Source organism: Hyaena hyaena, unplaced genomic scaffold (assembly GCF_003009895.1).
Source record: "Hyaena hyaena isolate Hyena2069 unplaced genomic scaffold, ASM300989v1 scaffold_54, whole genome shotgun sequence".
In the NCBI taxonomy this organism is placed as follows: Eukaryota; Metazoa; Chordata; class Mammalia; order Carnivora; family Hyaenidae; genus Hyaena; species Hyaena hyaena.
This window is the reverse complement of record NW_024080685.1, coordinates 3,518,568-3,538,172: the sequence shown is the minus strand read 5'-3', so window position 1 is coordinate 3,538,172 and position 19,605 is coordinate 3,518,568. Positions and strand designations below refer to the sequence as shown.

At 38.1% G+C, this 19,605-nt stretch overlaps 1 protein-coding gene across 5 annotated transcripts in view; it reads left to right on the top strand.

Annotated features, from left to right (window-relative positions):
* The window catches only part of CCDC158 (coiled-coil domain containing 158), a 97,244-nt gene that overhangs the window by 12,597 nt on the left and 65,042 nt on the right, over positions 1-19,605 (top strand). For 4 of the 5 annotated variants that reach the window (XM_039231005.1, XM_039231007.1, XM_039231004.1 and 1 more), the window contains exons 5-13: positions 2,080-2,297; positions 6,087-6,196; positions 6,302-6,629; positions 6,985-7,061; positions 7,840-7,950; positions 9,100-9,214; positions 15,044-15,163; positions 17,127-17,324; positions 18,424-18,906. In XM_039231005.1, coding sequence (XP_039086936.1) covers positions 2,080-2,297; positions 6,087-6,196; positions 6,302-6,629; positions 6,985-7,061; positions 7,840-7,950; positions 9,100-9,214; positions 15,044-15,163; positions 17,127-17,324; positions 18,424-18,906 — 1,760 coding nt within the window. The remainder of the gene's footprint in view (positions 1-2,079; positions 2,298-6,086; positions 6,197-6,301; positions 6,630-6,984; positions 7,062-7,839; positions 7,951-9,099; positions 9,215-15,043; positions 15,164-17,126; positions 17,325-18,423; positions 18,907-19,605) is intronic. The other variant, XM_039231009.1, reaches the window with a different exon arrangement.

The following is a 19,605-nucleotide window of genomic DNA, read 5'->3' as shown; positions in this document are numbered from 1 at the left end:
GGATAACGTGTATGGCTCAAAAGTAAAAACTTGATGAAAAAGTATATTCAGTCGCGTCTTACTGCCATCCCTATTTCTTCCACTTCATTTCCACTTATCTCTTTGCCCCTAGAACAGTTTTCATGAGTTTGTTTTATTCTTCCAGTGGTCTTTTTTTACAAAAGTAAGCAATTGCTACCCCCCTTACACCCATATGTGCACGTTATTAACACGTACACTCTTATTTTCCTTTCTTACAAAGAAGAGGGTAATTAACCACTAGCTATTAAAGGGAGGACTATCAAAGAATTTATGGACATATTTTCAAAGCACTACAGTTTGCCCTCTGATCACAAATTATTATTACATTTCTGTCACATGCAGAGTTCATTCACTCTCTCCCCAGAAGACCTCTAATAGCCTCATCCCATGACAGCATCCTCTCAGAGACTAGAATCTCTTTTTTTCTTTTTCTTTTTTTTTTCTTTCTTTTTTTTTTTTTTTTTTTTTGAGAAAGAAGGAGTGGGGAGGGCCAGAAGGAGAGGGAGAGAGAATCTTAAGCAGGCTCCACTCTGAGTGCAGAGGCCAACTTTGGGCTCCTTCTCACAAACATGAGACCATAACCTGAGCGGAAATCAATGGTGGGGGCCTTAACCCACTGAGCCACCCAGGTGCCCTGAGATCAGAATCTCTTTATTGAAATTAAATTCAGGTATGGATAAAGCTCCTTAGTTGTACGTCCCTGAGTACAACTCCTTAGTTCTTTTCATCTGAAGACCTGTGACAGCCAGCATACCATGGCAGGCAGGCATAGGATAACCTCTCTCGACACAACCATCCCAAACAGGGAAAATAGCAGGCACACGGTCCATCACGATTCTGAAATCTAGGTGAGCATGGGTTGACCATCCCCTGATGAGGACGTGGGCCTGGCCATAATTCTCCATGGTTCTTGGCTCCATTCTCTGTACTCTTGCATCTAACTTTGATCCCATTGACTCCTTTTACATGAAAGGTAGCATATGTTTTCAGCTGAGGGGTTTCTCAGTCTGCTTATGGGAAGGCCTCTTTTCGTCTCACACTGTCTCTGTCACTCAGTCCAAACCAGTGGTGTTTCTTGAATTTAATTCTCTAATATCTTTGTGGGTCTTCTGTGAATCTTTCAGGATTTTACTTCCTTTGTCTTCTGTTTAAATATTGGTATTTCCTCAGAGTACTCTTCTGGATCCTCTTCTGTGTTCACTCTATACACTGCCCCTGGATGATCCATCCCATTGACTCCAAGGATTCACTAGAATTCAGGTGCTGATGTTTCCCAAATCCTCAATTCTAAAGCAAAACATACTCCTGAACTTCACAAATCAAACAGCATTACTTGAATATTGAGGCTCAAAACCCAAGAGAGACCTTTGACACTTCCCTGTATTTTACTCACTGCATATATTTCTCAAATACATCCCCTGGTGTCTGCCACCACAGTCTCTGTTTTAGGGTAGACCCTTGCCATTTCTTGCCAGCATTGTTGAAGGCCTTCTGGGACTTGATTCTCTACCATCAGCCTCATCTCCATCCAGTGCATTCTCCACACTGAAGCCAGAGAGCCTTTTCAAACTGCAAGCATAGCTAACTGTTTTCTTACTTTCAAGTCCATTAATAACTTCCTGAAGCTTTTGAGATGAAATTCAAACTCCTTGGTATGACCATGAGGCCATTCATGATCTGGCCTATGTTTTAGTTTTCATATCTGGCTACTACTTTCCTGTCACCTGGAATATGTGGTACTGTCTCAAGCCTCCTCACCAATAACTCTGGTGTTTCCACTGCTGCAGTGCCCTTCCTCTTCTCCTCAATATACTTTAAGGCTCATTCAGGCTCAAGTATCACTTGATCACTGTCAAGTAAAACTCTCCCCTCCTCCCTGATCTCTTCCTTTTCAACCTTGTGTTTTCTCTCTCAGAGCTCTTACCAATCTTTTACTTGTCCATTTTCTGCCATGAGGCCTTGAGCCCCTTGAGTGTTAAATAAGGAGATTACCTGGGATAATGTTTGCCACAAAATTATTATATTAATAAGTACACTGATAAATGCTTTAATATTTAGGTTCTTCAAGTCCATTTTTTATGTCGACTATTCGTGGTACAATAATTGAAAACACATCTTCAGCTGGGACATTGACACAAATTCCTTTTTTCCCCAAATATGAAGTGGAGCTTGATTCTCCTAGAAAAGTCATCCCTTACCCTGGAAAGGAACACATTGAACGTGTTTTGGAAGAATATTCACATCAAGTCAAAGATCTACAGAGAAGACTAAATGAAGTGAGTTACATTCTATTTTTCTAGAACTTTGTGCCACTTGGGGATGACAGTGAGGCACATTGCCTTGGAAAAGAACCTAAACTTTCTAGAAGAAACATTTAGCAAAGTATTTATTGGTTAAACTTGTTAATTTGGCCTATGCTTTCTATTTTAGTATTAAAAATTGGGCACAAAAAGTTTCCATACCTACTCCTTGGTTTCATGGCTAATTTTAATGAAAATTGAATAGCTCAAAATGTTATAATTAATGGCATTTATCTGTAATTATAATAATTGGTTCAGGCCTGTTATCCCCCTATTCCTTTACAAAGCAGTTGTAGGGATAGGCCTTTACACGTAGGTATATACTTGACAGCTAAATAGTATCTAGAAGTTATTTGCTAAAATCTTTAAGTGGACCTTATGTAGAATGAAGTCAGCTTTAGCCAGATTTACAACTGTATACTAGTGTCCAGTACTCTATAGTCTAAAAGTCAAACTTACCATTGTATACAAAGCTTTTTGATTATATAACCCCTCTCTTTGTGCATTTGAGCCTCATCTCCACCTAGTCTCCAAATGTACCCTCCATTCCAGCAATACAAAGCTATTTGCTTTTCCTTGGATATAACGAGCTTCATACTTTTGCCCAGGCCATTACCTCTTCTTTACCCTGTCTGCCTGGCAGATTCTTATTATCTATTAAGACTCAGTGCAAGTGTTTCCTTCTCTGAATCTTTTCTTCTAGACAGCATTAGGTATATTCCCTGTCCAGCTGTTGCCCTGTGTGCACGTGTCTATTGTAGTATTTAGTACATGGTGTGGTATTCATTAACACCTTGTTCCATCTCGTCAGACTGCATAAGCACATTTAAGGGAAAAACTACAACTGTATTAAGTGCTGGAAATTCTGTACTATTGTATTATGTACGGGGATACAGCGATGATTAAGGTAGGACTCATAAGGGGTTAATAGACTTGAAGAGGAGCTGGTATATAAACAAGTAGTGATGATACTTATGATAAATACACTAATAAAAAGAGTGGGTGGGTGGGTTAGATGCAGCACAGAGATACCAGTGAAGGAAAGAAACAGTGTCTTAATTCATTTTCCATGTCCATCCTCTGGCAGAGTATCTGACACTTGATTGCCTCCCAGTAAATGTGTGTTAAATCACTGAATAAACAACAGGGCTTTTTGGATACCTGTAATATTTAGCATGAACCTCCTATGTAACACATGTGCTGCGTATATAAAGATGGAAAAGACGTTATCCTGTCTGTGTACACATTGGCTGTCTGGGGCTGAGATATTTAAATAGAAAATGATAATAAACAGTGAGATCTGTGCAAAGCATGTGTAAGGTAAGCAACCATGCTTTACATTCCTTTTCTTACCTGACTTTTCAGCAACATTTGACATAGGTCATCCTCTTCCTCTAGAAGCACTCTTTTCTGCTGGGTCTGAGGAGAGAAACACTTTCCTGATTTTCCTTTAGCTTATTGACTTTGTTTCTTGTTCCAGCAAACCATCTGAAAATATTCATAGTGGAACCTATGGCTTCTATTGCCATTTATATGCCAATGACTGTTCAACTTACATTTGTAGTACAGACCTCTTACCTTAGCTCTGCACCAGTTAGTGTATCTGTGTACCTACTTGACATTTCTACTTGAAATGTTTCTGAGGCTCTTTGAACTCAGCATTTCTAGCTGTATACAGAATCTCTCTCCCAAATCTACTCTTGTCCCAGTGTTTCTTCTAACTCTATGTGGAGCCACCTTTATAGAATTGCACAGGGCAAAAACCTCATTTGTTCTTGACACCTCTTCCCTGGCATCTCTTTATCACCATGTCCATCCAGCGTATCTCATATAGATTTCTCAAATCTGTTTTCATTTCCACTGTTGCCATCCAAAGTTCAGGCTGTACTGTAGTCATTCACCTGGACTATAAGAGGAGAAGCTAGAGGACCTTAACTTTATATTGACTACATAAACGTTGCCAACTGCAGAATCCGCTAGGATCCTACTATACTTACATTCCTGTGTAGTGTTTTTTTATGGTGGTTCTTAATAACCTTTCTTTTTCTTTGTACTGTTTGCCTTTATCATATTCTCATTTTTTTTTCCTTAGAGAACCGTTATGTAGGTTTTCTCTCAAATTCTCCTTTGACTGAGAACTCTTCTAAGAGTCTTCTGACCTATTTTCCAGTCTATGTGAGTTTCTCCTTAGGTTTGCATATAACGAACTATTTTCCTCTATTCACTGCTTTCCTGATTGGATCCATGATTTCCAGGATTCACCATTTTCTTGCTTCCATTTTCTTGATCTGCTTCTTCATTTAGTGAAAGCACATCTTCAGAAACTTAAGAAAGTGTATATGGGGGTATATATTTTATGGATTTTTGCATTCTGAGAACAACTTTAGCTCAGCAAAAGTCATTTTCTCTCAATCTGTTGAAAATATTGTGTCCTTGCATTTTGTATTGCTACTGAGTAGTAGATGTCTGTCTGATACTTGTTCCTCTGTCGATGATATGCTTTTAGTTAATGCAGGTTTGTCTTTGGAAGCTTTAGAGTCTTCTGTCTCTGAAATTCCACCATAATGGGCGTAGGTATGGGTTTTAGTTTTTTCATTCACTGTGCTAGGGATTCAGTGGATCATTTTAGTCAGCAGATTTGTACTTTTCAGCTTTGAAGAATTCAGTTGTTTTTTCTTTGATAGTTTCTTTCCCTGTTTTCTCAGTTCTCTCTTTCGCAGCTCCTTTTAGTCAATATTATCTCCTGGGTTGAACCTCTAAATCTCTTACCTTTTCCTTCAAAAGTTTTACATACTTTTACTATTTTGGGGAGAAATATTTTTACTATTTTTTTTTACTAATTTTTGTTACTATTTTTACTATAAAAACTTTTACTATTTCTTGACTTCCAACTTTCCGGTTGTAGCTTTTTAGTGTGTAAACATATTTATAACTTCCAAGAACTCTTTCTTCTGCCCCAGTCACCTCTTAGGCATAGTATTTCATTGTTTTACAGCTGTAATGTCCCTCAAATTTCTCTGCATTTACAAGTTTTAGGAGGTGTTCTTCCATTGCTGCATAACTTTGTTTCTTTGGATTTTTTTTTTTTTTGGTGTTTGTTTCTTTGCTTAATCTTTGTCTCTGTTTTCTTTTTATAATCTTTCTTCAGGCGTCCAGTATTTGTTTCTTTGCTTTTGTTCATACTCAAAGATGAGCAATAAAAAAGCTGATGGCAAGTTCTCTATCATTGGCAGAAATTGAGGGCTTTGCTTTGGGATGCTTAGCTGGCAACACTAATTATGCTGGGAGATTCCTCAGTGCCTGATTTTAGCGATCTGAGTGAATTTCTTTGTATTAGAACATGTTGCATTTGGGTAGTGGCTGTCTGATGTCAAGTTTTTAAGTGGGCTGGGGGTGGAGATTGACTTTTAAAAATTTTTTAGATCAACTTTTCTCTTTCCAGAATTGTAACCAATTCTCCTGTTTTCAAGAACAAAATTTCTTTCTGTCTCTATTTGAGCTGGAAGTCTGATATGTTTTAGAAACAGTCTTTTGGTTATTAAGTAAAGAACTGATTCTGAAAGGGGCCAGGTTTTGAGACAGTGAGTCTAGTTAAGATAGGTCAGTAATCTAGGTGAGGTATGATTAATTAGACCCTGAACTATGGTGAGAGGAGAAGGAAATACACATACAAATAAATTAATAATATATGGATTTTTTTGGAGATTAGCTGTAAGGAAGTAGGTTCCTCTGGTGAAGACTGATTTGCATGGCATTTTTTTTCAGAGCAATGAATTGCACGAGAAACAAAAGTTTTACTTAAGGCAGTCAGTCATTGATTTGCAAACAAAACTTCAAGAGATGCAAATGGAGAGAGATGCCATGGCTGACATCAGGTTGGGATTCGCTACCCAAAACCATTTTAAAGCTTTACTCTTTGTAGTATTTGTGTGAACATGAGTTTTATCAATATCATTTCTTCTCTTTTATTTATTTCGTAGACGAAGGGAGAGTCAGTCCCAGGAGGATTTGAGAAATCAGCTTCAAAATACAGTTCATGAACTTGAAGCTGCCAAATGCCTTAAAGAGGACATGCTGAAAGATAGCAACACACAGATAGAGCAGCTGAGAAAGATGATGCTTAGTCATGAGGGAGTGCTTCAAGATATCCGATCCGTCCTAGTTGACTTTGAAGAAGCCTCAGGCAAGAAAATACACGAACACGACAGCCTGTCTACTCTCCACTTCCGCAACATGGGCTCCGCTATTAGCAAAATCCTAAGAGAATTAGACACAGAGATTTCTTACCTGAAAGGGAGGATATTTCCAGTAAGTGGTGAGAACACTATTCAATTTTATGTTAAAATCCATTAAGAGAGTAATATTAGGTGCATAATTTTTTAAGTTCTTAAACGTAAGGCAAGTTCTCATTTTTGTTTGCTAAAAAAACAGTTATTTACAGTGATCTCTCAATAAATTAAGAGAACTAGCTTGATGTGCCTGTGTGGCTTCATGAGAGTATAACCACAGTAAATGATCTAATGAGATACAGTGACAGAACATATTCAGTTTCAATATTACTTTTGTTTGCTTCCTTCCAAAGAGTTCTTTTAGTTGGAAAATCTCTAACTTTTACAAGATATAGATTTACCAGTCTACATCAGCATCTCTTTTTTATAACTAGGTAGAGGATCAGCTTGAAGCACTGAAGTCTGAATCACAGAACAAAATAGAACTGCTTCTTCAACAACATCAAGATAGGTGGGTTTCTAACTGAAGTATAGAAAGTCCTAGTGAATAAACCGTAGGTTTACAGTCCTCATCAGCAGTTCCAAAATCTAAAGTGTTCTGCAACAAAGAAGTTTTCTTCATAGGTTTGTGGTAAATTCATGTGAAAGGAAAAATTATTCTGATACTTATTCAAAAGGTTAAGGAAGACTTTATTCAAGGCAGTTCTAGTAGGAGTTTTGCATTAGGGGAGAGAGTTGAGGCTCCGCTTCCTCAATACAACCAGGAAAGTGGGGATTTACAAGGAGCAGGTGAGAGGGGCAATGGATGGAATATCACTAAGAGGACACATCAAGGGCAGGGTGATTCTTACTAAGCCTGGGCAGGCCAAGGGCAGGGGTGAAGGGTGCCACAGTGAAGACCTAGAAGAGGCCTCAGAGGAGCCTGACTCAAGTTTGGTCAAGGAGAGGGCCTTTGTCAATCATTTCTTGGCAAAACCTGACCTGAGCTTAATGTATAGCTTTATGATACAAAGTCCTTATGATTTAGTGTGAATATTTAAAACCCTGTTTTTGTATTTGTAATATTTTGGCTTATAGGACACTTCCCTCGGTGTGTCATATAATATATAGTACTTGTAATTTATTACCGTTGTAAAGTTTTTAAAAATGACTTCCAGAACTGAAAATGAGTAGCGTATTCAAAATCAAAACAAAATATTAAGTTTGAGAGTGTTGAAAATCATTAGTTTTTGGAATAAGTCATAGTCAAACAAAATGTTATATAACAAACACCACATTCTTTTTTGTAGGATTGAGCAGTTAATAAGTGAACATGAAATTGAAATAACAGGACTTACTGAGAAAGCTAGCAGTGCTCGAAGCCAAGCCAATAGCATCCAGAGTCAACTGGAAATCATCCAGTATGTGTGTCCTGGTGCTTTGCAATTGGTAGCCATTTATCTTTCATTTTAGAGATACTATTTTCATTTACGTTCTGTCCTAAAATCTTAAAATCTTCTTAAAAATTCTACAAGGAAGTAAAACTTTTCTAACCTTTAAATGAATGGAGAAGATTACTTAAATGATAATATCATATGACCATCTAAGAAGCATTACTGTGGGGCACCTGGGTGGCTCAGTCATTGAGTGTCCAATTTCGGCTCGGGTCATGATCTTGCAGTTGGTGACTTTGAGCCCTGCGTCAGCCTCTGTGCTGTCAGCTCAGAGCCTGGAGCCTGCTTTGGATTCTGTGTGTGTGTGTGTGTGTGTGTGTGTGTGTGTCTCTCTCCCCCCACCCCCTACTTGCACTTTATCTCTCTCCCTCTCTCTCCCTCTCTCCCTCTCTCCTTCCCTTTCTCCCCATCTCATGCTTTATCTCTCTCTCTCAAAAATAAATATTTTTTAAAATTGTTAAAAAAAAAAGTATTATTGCAAGTATTTAGGCCTCTTGGAATTGTATGTTTTAATTATTGTTCACATTTCAACTGATAGGACCAATCAAACACACACACACTATATTTGTATATATATTTACATATAAATTTATGTGTATATATATAAATAATTTTATAATTTGAGTTTATGTATTGCAGGTTTCTCTAGGGCTTTTTCAATCATATGTAAAAGTAGAGAGAAAATAGTACAAATGAATTTCTACATACACCATCTAGCTTCAACACTTAACAGCATTGTTGAGCTGGAGCTTTTAGGAAGCAATTTTGGAAAATAAAAGACTTTGGGGGCATCCAAGTGGCTCAGTTGGTTGAGTGTCCAACTTCAGCTCAGGTCATGATCTCTGGGTTCGTGCGTTTGAGCCCTGTGTCAGGCTCTGTGCTGACAGCTCAGAGCCTGGAGCCTGCTTTAGATTCTGTGTCTCCTTCTCTTTCCCTACCTCCCGCTTGTACTCTCTGTCTCTCTCTCAAAAATGGATGAAGAAACATTAAAAAAAAAATTCCTAGTAATGCCATATAAAGGAACTAGTGGAGTATCTAAATACTAGAGTATGCTTAGATATCATACTTAGCCTTAGTTCACTGTTTGCTTTTATTCCCCTTTTAAACCCTTCTTAGAGAACAAGCAAGAAACCAAAATTCAATGTATATGCGTCAACTCAGTGATCTGGAATCTACTGTTTCTCAGCTACGTTCTGAATTAAGGGAAGCCAAAAGGATGTATGAAGACAAGGTGAGGTTAGATTTTGCTGCTGTTACCACAGACTATTAAACACAGATTTAATTACACATTTTTAATAGTTTATTTGAAAGTGAGGAATCAAAGTAATGTCAAAATAAAAGCAACTTTTAAGATGGAATAGGAAGATGCCAAATATCTGTATGTTAAATTGTAAACAATTTTAATTTAAATTGTTTGCTCAAGTTAATTCATTTCTGGAAAAAAAAAGTTTTGCACACTACAAATAAGTTTCTAGAAACATAAGGTAAAAATAAGATCACTGAAATTATTTTTACAAAGCTTAGCTTTAATAAATATTCTGGTATCAAGTGGTCTTCCCTGCTACTTCAGGGGCCTACCTTAAAGGTCTTACTTCAACTCCTACTTCTTTTAATCATTGTGTGACTAGCAAACCAAGTTAATAAGATTGGTCTAAATAAAAAAAAATTAGGAAGATAATTCTTCATCTTTAATCACACAATTCCCCTTAAAAACAGATATTAATTAATTTGATTTTCTGGGGGTCTTTTTGATCTCTCACTTTCCATAGCTAACGAGCTAGCTACTCACTATCATTACCAAGCATTTATCCAGAGCTTATACCTGTGTTAATCTCATCCACTTGTAAAGCAGTCTCAGAGACCCCAAACATAAGCAAAGAGCTACCATTCAGAGGGGCTCATGTTTTTTATTCCCTACGCAGATGACTCTGCATGCCTGTTTACCGCAACATCCAGTCTACACCTGCTATCCCAGTGTCCTGTTTTGTGAATACCACCTTTCATCTCCCGATTGTCCCAGTTTCATTTAATAAGTCACCCTGCCTTGTAAGAGAGCCTCCAGTTCTAACCATTGCTTTCAGCAAATTTCTCACACCGTAGCTGACTGCAAGAAATAGAATATAAGGAAGCTGTCAGAATTCCTCTAAAATATAGCCCAATTCTACAGGGCTGTATTCTTTCAGTACTAGAAAAACGCTTCACACGGGAAGAAGCAGTTGAATATCACAGCCCTAATTCTTCCAGATATTTACCCTCCTATGGGCAGCCCATTTAATTACTGCTGTCACCCCTGTGCTAGCCACAGGAGGGGGCTGTTCCTCCACGGTTCTCAAGTGCAAACACAGAATGTAAAACCTCAACCTTGATTCCCTGTGGCACAGTCAAAATAAGAATGGAAAATTTAGACGTGGCTTCGCCAAAGTCTAAAACAATAAAGAGTAACGTGATACTACATAATTTCAGTTACAAGGTTTGGATCTTCTGTAGCCTTGGCTTTCAAACAGTTTTGATCACTACCCACAGTTAGAAATAACTTACTATAAACTACACACTAACTGAAGCAACTTTCACAGAACAGTATTTTTCCTCATTGCATGTGATGCTGGCTCTTCTCTGTTCTCTTCAGAGTCTGACTTTTTTACTCACTAAGTTGATATCGTGATTCACTGCCCCATTGCAGTTTGAATAACACTGCCTTACTAGATTGCGTGCTTAACTCTTAGCCAAAATCCTTGTGTCAAGGTCATTTCAACCACTATCACTTAAGAGTATCCTTTTTGAATCTTAGACTGCTTAGAGGCTAAACCAACAAGCAGAAGCCCAGAGAGAAACTTTTGTTCTTTTCTGCTTCTCTAAGCCCTGCTGTTTGTGTTCTAGTTTCTTTTCTCAAGGCAAGCTTTTCCCCTGAAGATTGATAGGAATGTCCACCCCTGTCTGGGCAAACCGAGCCTGCCTACATGAAAGGTCTTGATCTCCCCTTGCAGGACAGGCCTGCTTTCAGCACAGCATGGGGCAGAAGGAGGCTCTAGTACTCGGTCTAGTGGAGGTGGGAGGTAGGCGCAATGGCAAAAGTGAGCACCGACAGGCCAACAGCAAGAGAGGAGATGGTAGAGCTGTTGTGTGATAGCCCAGTACAATAACTGATACTTATCACTACTCAACCCATTTTGCAAACGTTAAATATTCATTGTTTACTGATAAACTCTTTGAAAAGCTATAAAGTACTAAGCAAAACTCAACTCAACTTGTGTCTTCTTACATAATTTGAAAGTGCTATAGCTTTCCATTGTAATGTTGCTTGGAAAAATTAGCCCTCTACAAGCTGTCACCTGTTTGCTATACAGCACTATGGTTTTCAACTCTAGATTTGAGCATGGTGGGAAATTTTAACAAATCTTGAATATAGTACATTTAAAGAATATAAGTAGTTTTTGAGTTTTTATAAATATCTCTTTGGCATCGTAGAAGCATAAGCATCCAGATGAATGACCGCAGACTTTTTCATGTGAATGTTTTGAGGCCATATAGATCCATAATGATACGTATAGATCGGTTAGAATCATTATCTTATTTTTGCCCTAATGTGAACAATGGATTGTAAGAACTTTGTCAGTCTTAAATGGTCAACATTTAATAGAAGTAAGGGGGTACATATATAAGTTTAGCTAATTTTAAAGTAGATCATTGAGATTCGTAACAGCATAGTGAACCTATGGAGTTGGTACCTAAATGGTGGTTAACTAGGCTCTCTTAATAGTAACTCCCTTTAGTCAGGGAACATTGACAGATGATTATCAGTCATTTTACTGTAAAGTTGAATAGATTCTGGCCTGAAATGTCCTCAGTACTTAGTGTCACTGAATAAGAAAGATCAAGCTAATTAACAGAAGGATTTCATTTGGGGGCCATGAAAATTCTATTGTTATTAAATGTTTTTGTTGTAATGAATATATCTAAAAACCACAAATTCTTCTATTTAATTTCTTTCATTTTCATATACCTTGACTCTACATTGCTAAAGCCTATGAGACCTTTAAAATCTATTTTATTTTCTACTGCTTGTGTGAACATTTTAGTATACACTATCCAAATAACAATAAGGTAAAAAAAATCAAAGAAAATAATACATAAAAACTATGACCAACATGCTTTATGAGAGACAATATTAGTATTTTCTCTTGAGTTCAGATTCCTTCAGAAAAAAATTTTATTATTTAAAAAAATTGATGACATGATAAGTCTAAACTAAACTTTTCTAACTGAAAAGCATAAATTAGAGAAAACTTGGTTAGGAGGCCGTGTGTCTCTTGAGAGTAACAGAAGTATTTTCATATGGATGAAAATAGAAACTGTATTTCAAAGAAAATTGTAGACATAGTTTTTGGAGCTGCAAAAGTGTTCTACTGTAATGCTTTTTTCTATTCTTTCCATTTTAGGAGAGCCTCCAGAATCCCCCTTTACGAATTTGGACCAGTACAAGCTGTCAGTATTGGCTCTGTAGATTTGGCTTTACTCTTAACTTTCGCTTTTTGACAACAAAAATATGATCTTGATTCTAAGTTTGTTTTTTCCTACTTTGAAAGCATTTGGGGCTGAATTTTGTACTCAAAAAGTAAAGATTTAGTAGCACTGGCTGGAGCTCTATACTGTGCAGGAAGATTCTGTGCCAACATCTTTGCACAGTTCTGCCCATGCACCTCCGTGCAGACCTGCAGCACCCCTTGTTCTCCAATGTCTGTGCCGTCTTTCTGAGCACAGGACACAAAAGATACAATTTGGTGTGATTGGTAACCTCTCTAAAGTCACTGCAAACATTGGAGTGAGATCCAAGTACTTATTTGTCCAGTGATCTAAAACAAAAAGTAGATTCATAGATGGTGAAAGGGAAAACCAGTGCTGCTATTGAAAAAGAAAAGAAAAAGAAAAAACCTTTGCTATATCTCAGATGTCAGTATTTATTCCGGACATTTCAAAAGGCTGCGAGGTGTTTTGTACAGCTGTTTGTATCAGCTCAGCTGCTACTTCAGTGGTTTTCCCTTTCACTCTCCATTTATCTTTGTGATTGATTAACCGATAAAAATATTTTTACTCTAAAAAGTGAAAGGTAAAAGCAGAGCTATAGCAGCTGAGTCAGTACTGACAAGTACAAAACCAGTGTTCCCGCAGGGGTCTGGAGGGACTTAGACGAAAGGGAAGACCTGGCTCTTTTCTTTGTCTTTATTCTTTTCTTCCTTTTCTTTTTAAAATTTTGATCTCAGATTTTTACCATCTAGTTTGACGTTATCAAATGGTCATCCAGAACTTTTTCTTTAAATGACAACAGACAAGATAGCAAGTCTTAATTTAAGCTTTTAAAGCACATCTACAAATACTTTGTTTAGAGAGAAAATAGTTGTTTGCCAAGCCCAGATTAGAAAATGTTTATTTTAGCCATATGAGTAACTCTTCAAGTTGAAAGTGTTCTTATTAAATGTGTAGCTCAAAATATGGTTCCTTTGTCCATATTTTGTTTCCAAAGACAGGTGGAAGTTACAGAATTTTAGCTTTATTAGTACTGTTCTTCTCATGCAAAAAAGTGTTTGAAAGATCTTCTAGATTACTCTTCTCAAATTATGGATGAAAAAATTGAGACTCAGAGAGGTTATATGACAGCACCTTGACCAGAACCTAAGGTGTTTGGCTCTTAGCTTGGTCATGTTGCCTCTCTGATTATCTTTGTCCACTCATGGTAAAAGTTTGTGGGCTTTTTCCTAAGTATTCCGAACGTCCTTACTACATGTGTGTGGACTTGGTCTTTCCCAATAATAATAGAGCTCAAGAGATTGTATCAACTGATACTGTTTGTCCATTTTCCTTAGGAAGCTACTCTTGCCACATAGGTGGAGTTTTTGTGTGTTTTTTTTCCATATATGCCCCCAGAGGAGCACGAAAGTACAACAACTTCCTTATAGGATTAGTAGAATCTATTAACATATTTCTGCTGTACCCTAATATTTTATGTATATTTCATTCTTGTGAAATACTTGTTTATATCTAACATACAGTCAAATATAAAATCAGTTTTAAAATATATCCAAAGTAGATATTAAAATGTATGTTCCAATCCCTGTAGGCTGTGATTCTACTCTGTAGGTAAATGTGAAACTGTTTGATGATCCTATATAATATACTTTTTTAAAGTTGTATATGTATGTATAGATAAGGGTATATAAATTCTTTGTATTCATATTTAGCATTTATCAAGGAGGTAGTTGCATATATGTATGTTCATATAACTAATAACTGTGTTGAATTAATAAAGAAGATCTTAAATGAAACTGGTCCAGATAAAAATAGAGAATCATCAAGAAAAAATTAGTCTTGCTCATATACTCTAAGAAATTTTAATCACAGTTCATCATCCAAACCAATAAGTTTTATTCTTAATATTCTGGAAGCCTATTGAATAGATGCCTTAAAAGTAAGAAGGAATATGTAGCATTTATGCAGGTATAAAGGATTTCTTACTGCTGGTTGTTGAACTAGTATTTTAGTGATCACACTAAATATCAACATGTTCTCATTATTTTAATATTTCAGTACCTAAATTATGAATTTGTGTGACTCCTTTAAAATCCATCCTGGAGTCTTTGTTGTCTGAGATCTTAACCTCAGCCTACTTTGCATATTCAATGCCTTTTATTATTGAAGCTCTGATTCTCTTAAAATAATTCTTCTGCATATAATGCAGGTCATTTGTACATATAATACAGCCCATATAATGGGCTGTAAGGAATGTTATTTATGCCACACCAAACTTCCTTAAATACCAAATGACAGAACACATACTCAAAAGAGATAATTCTTGAATGGTGTGAAAAAGAGAGATTACAGATAATGCCCATATCTAACAGTATCAAATATTTCATTTTGGCTAATTTCCCTGGTATTTTAGTTTAGAAAATTTTGCAAAACATACCATAATAAGCTTTTATTTTTGCTCCCAAATTAGTCCATTTTCCAAAGACTGTATTTCTATTCCCCACTAACATAGTCAGATTGATTTCTGCTTTCCTTCTAGATAGAAGAGCTCGAAAAGCAGCTAGTCCTTGCCAACTCTGAGCTAACTGAGGCACGGACAGAACGTGATCAGTTCAGTCAGGAATCAGGAAATTTGGACGATCAGCTTCAAAAGCTGTTGGTAAGACTATGCTCTAAATATGAATAAGATTAATCCTGGGAAGTGTCTCCCCAAAATATTTCACAAAACTACTTTTATTTATAGAATTACAAATTGTACAAAACATTTGTGCATACAACACAATAGAATATCTTGACATTATTCAAATTTGAACATAGATATTCTAAACATTACTTATTTTTTTTTCCTTAAGCATAACTGTTAAAGTTTATAAATTAGGTGAAGCTAGTCTTCAATTGACCCATCTTTCAATTATATAAATGTATTCTACTAAACCAAGGTAGTGTGGAGTGTTTATTTTAAAGCCAAAATAACATTCAAAACATAGACACATTGTGTGTACAGAAAATTTGAATGGAAGGTGAGGTAAAAAAAAATTTTTTTAAGAAAGGAAATAGGATCCAAATAATAGTGAAGCAACCTGTGCCCTCTGTCAGAGGTACTATAGGATAAGAAATTTAGGAGAGGAAATGTTTGGTTCTCCTATATGTGATATTAGTGGAATACATTTCTCATTCCCAGGCCCCTCTGTGGGGTGTAGCGCCCTCTGCTCGTGGAGCAGTCCTTCATAGGCTGACACGGGGTTTGAGGAGAGAATGCTAAAGGTAGAACTGGCAGCTGGTGTGTGACCAGCCCTAACCCTTGGGGTAGTCCTTCACATCTTTCCCTCCTACTGTGTGTGTCCCCGGGTCCTCAGATCTAGTTTGAAAATCTTGCAGATTGTTTGAAAGCCCTCCCTTCCTTTTCATTCTTAACCACCACTACCCCTTGGTCCAAGCCCCTCATTATACCTGGAGCAAGGTAACATCTCCTTACCAGGGTTCCCACCTATAGTTTTCCCCCTTTTCAGTCTGGCCTGAAAAGTGCTGCCATACTCATCTTCCTAAAATATCACTCTGATTATGTCACTCTGACTCCAAAATTACTTTCCCCATAAAAGTCAGACTCCATACCTTTCAAAACTGTTCATAATCCAGCCTCAGTTTACCATTCTGATCCTTTCTCTCTATATGCCCCTGGTGCTCCAACCAAACCACACACACCCCCTTTCCAGTCCCTTCTTCCTGATCTCTGCATCTCCAAGCTAGTCATAAGGTCCAACTCAAATGCCTTCTTGAAGCATTTTGATCTCCAGTAGTGATTTCTCTCTGTTGTTGCTTAGCTGGGTCTCTCTTTTTAAATTATTTATGTTACAGAGAGAGTGTGAGCAGGGGAGGAGCAGAGAGAGAAGGGATCAGAAGAACAGAAGTGGGCTCTGTGGTGACAGTTCAAGTGGGGCTTGAACTCCTGAACCCATGACCCAAGCTGAAGTCGGATGCTTAAGTGACTGGGCCACCCAGGTGCCCTACTTAGCTGTGTCTCTTTAATGAAAAACCACTTCCAGTTCTTTGTGGCTGTGTCTACTTTTCCCTTTGAGTGTTAAGTCCTTTGAAGATCTGTGTGTCTTTGTTTCTCCTACTTTATTGAGTTTTTGCTCTCAGTAAACACGATGTACTTTTTTAGCTATGAAAGAGGAACATAATTCTGTTCACTGCCAACTGATACTCCACACTCAGTACCAAACACCATTCTGCCGTTTCTGAAGCAGTTAACCAAATGACTGCTGTTCTTCTTTCAAGCTGTTGCCCATACCTTTATTACAGGAGCACACTTAGTGTGAGGCTAATGCCTTTGCTAGAAAATCCCAAACTTAAAAACAGGATGACTTTAAGAATCTGTGTTTTTCTTTTAATTTTATATTACTTGGAGACTAGTCTATTGAGATTTACTTGTAATGCCAGAAATTAGCTAAATACTAACATATTCTTCCAGGATATAGTTGTTCCGAAGCCATTAAAAAAATAAGATTCCAAAACGAAAGGCTTTTCAAATCGTATAAAAACTCCAAAGATGATATATGGAAAATAAGAGTTTTTCTTGAATTATTTAATACAACTTGGGGGACATACCTTACCTCTTGCAGGCTGACCTTCATAAAAGAGAGAAGGAGCTGAGTCTGGAGAAGGAGCAGAATAAGCGTCTGTGGGACCGGGACACCGGCAACAGCATCACCATCGACCACCTGCGGCGGGAGCTCGATGACAGGAATATGGAGGTGCAGCGCCTGGAAGCCCTGCTGAAGGCCATGAAGAGCGAATGTCAGGGCCAGATGGAGCGTCAGGTCAGGCCGGACACAGGATGGCTTTCCCGAACAATCTCTCCTGAGGGAAAAATGTATTGTATGTCTTACTGGTAGAGCCTTTTAAAATAACGCATATGGGCCTAAAAACAGCTCTGAAATAGAGCGATGCATTCTTTGAGCAAGCTATAAAAACCTGTTTTTTATTTCTATATTTTTGACCACGGATTAAATTAAAATGTTATGCTTTATCTCATTTTTGTTCATTGTTGAATAATGAAATTCCCATCCAATTGCCTTTTTATTTTCACATAGAAATTGGTAACCTAAAAGTTGCTTATTTCAGAAAAGCATCAGACCATAGGGATATCTAAGGAACAGCAGGGTTGAAGGTTTCCCACAGATGTTTTTTGGTTTTGATACAAGATGTGTGAAGACTGATACACAACATGGTTGCACTCTATTCAGTGCAGCAAGAACAAAATGTGGAATGCCTTGTTAACAGCACCATACCTTTGATACTAAAGGGACATGGTTCTAAGTGCCAGTTTTTGCCACAGAGACATAAAAAGCATCCCACAAAAGACCAAGTTTCCCAAAATGTGAAAGCAAACCAGAGAGACCAGTCTTGGCTTAAAATCCAGGCAAAGCCATTTTCCTACTCTTTGGCCCAACCTCGGCAAGAAAAAAGTTGAGAGGAGAGACTAGGAGTTAGATTCTTACTCTTTTGAAAACATAAAATCCATTGTTCACTTTCCCCTCAGGGGTAGAATTAAGGGGCACATTGTAGGGAAATCATGAGGAAGTGTAGTTCTGTCATTTCTACCACACTCCCCCTGTTGTCAGTGTTAGCCGGAGGTAAACTGTTACAGAAAACATCCTCAGAGGAAGCTTCCCAAGCTCCCACACTAGAAAGCCATTCTGGACAAGCATTATTACGTAACGAAGGTCTCTCCACCTTGGTCTAATTAACTGAATTTGGTCTGTGGCCTGTACAGAGTTCTGGCAGCAAAATGATTTGAGGTAGTCTAAGCAGATATTATCTGAGTCATGATTTCATGTTTGTGAGCTAGCTTGTTCTGTGTCTTGAGGTTGTCTCTACCTATCTGCCCAAATCCATGAAATTTTCTTTAACAATCAGATGGCGGCAATTCAGGGAAAGAATGAAAGTCTAGAAAAAGTGTCCTCCTTGACTGCTCAGCTTGAATCCACCAAAGAGATGCTCCGCAAAGTGGTTGAAGAGTTGACTGCCAAGAAAATGACCTTGGAGAGCTCAGAGAGGACTGTATCGGACCTGACAGCTTCCCTCCAGGAAAAAGAGAGGGCCATCGAGGCTACCAATTCGGAGATCACAAAGCTGCGCTCCCGGGTGGACTTGAAGTTGCAGGAGCTGCAGCACTTGAAGACAGAGGGAGATCACCTCAGAAACGTGCAGACGGAGTGTGAGGCCCTCAGGCTCCAGATGGCAGAGAAGGACAAGGTGATTGAGATTTTGCGACAGCAGATCGAGAACATGACACAGCTGGTTGGCCAGCATGGACGAACGGCCGGCGCCATGCAAGTAGAAAAGGCTCAGCTCGAAAAGGAGATCAATGATAGGAGACTGGAGCTACAGGAATTCAAGGTCTGTAGAGATTCTTTTTGTGCTCATTTTTCTGAAATAGCTTTCCCCTCATTAAGGAAGTTAGACTTAAGTCACTGAAGAGGGGCTCCATGAAGAGGGTCTGTGAACCCTCTGAGCTTGTTTGAAAGTAATTGTGTCTGAGTACATCTGTGTGTTTTTGTGAGAGGATACATACTTTTATTAGATTCCAAAAGGAGTGGGTGATTCAGGACTGCCAATACAAAAGGGAAAGAAATAAAAAAATCTAGCTTCCTCCTGAAGCTGTTTCTGATCCCAGAGTTTGAAGTATTTTCTCCCTCTTCAGACAGATCCATCTTTGTTTTTTTTTTTTTTTACAAATAGTTTATTGTCAAATTAGTTTCCACATAACACTCAGTGCTCATCCCCACAAGTGCCCTCCTCCATGCCCATCCCTCCTCCCCCCCACATCCATCAGTCCTCAGTTTTTGTCAGCATTCAAGAGTCTCTCATGGTTTGCCTCTCTCCCTTTCCCCCACCATTTCCCCCCTTCTTCTTCCCCTTGGTCCTCCGTCAAGTTCCTCCTAATCCTCCTATACGTGCAAACATACGATATTTGTCCTTCTCTGCCTGACTTATTTCGCTCAGCATAACACCCTCAAGGTCCATCCATGTTGCTACACATGGCCAGATTTCATTGTTTCTCATTGCCATGTAGTATTCCGTGGTATAGATAAACCA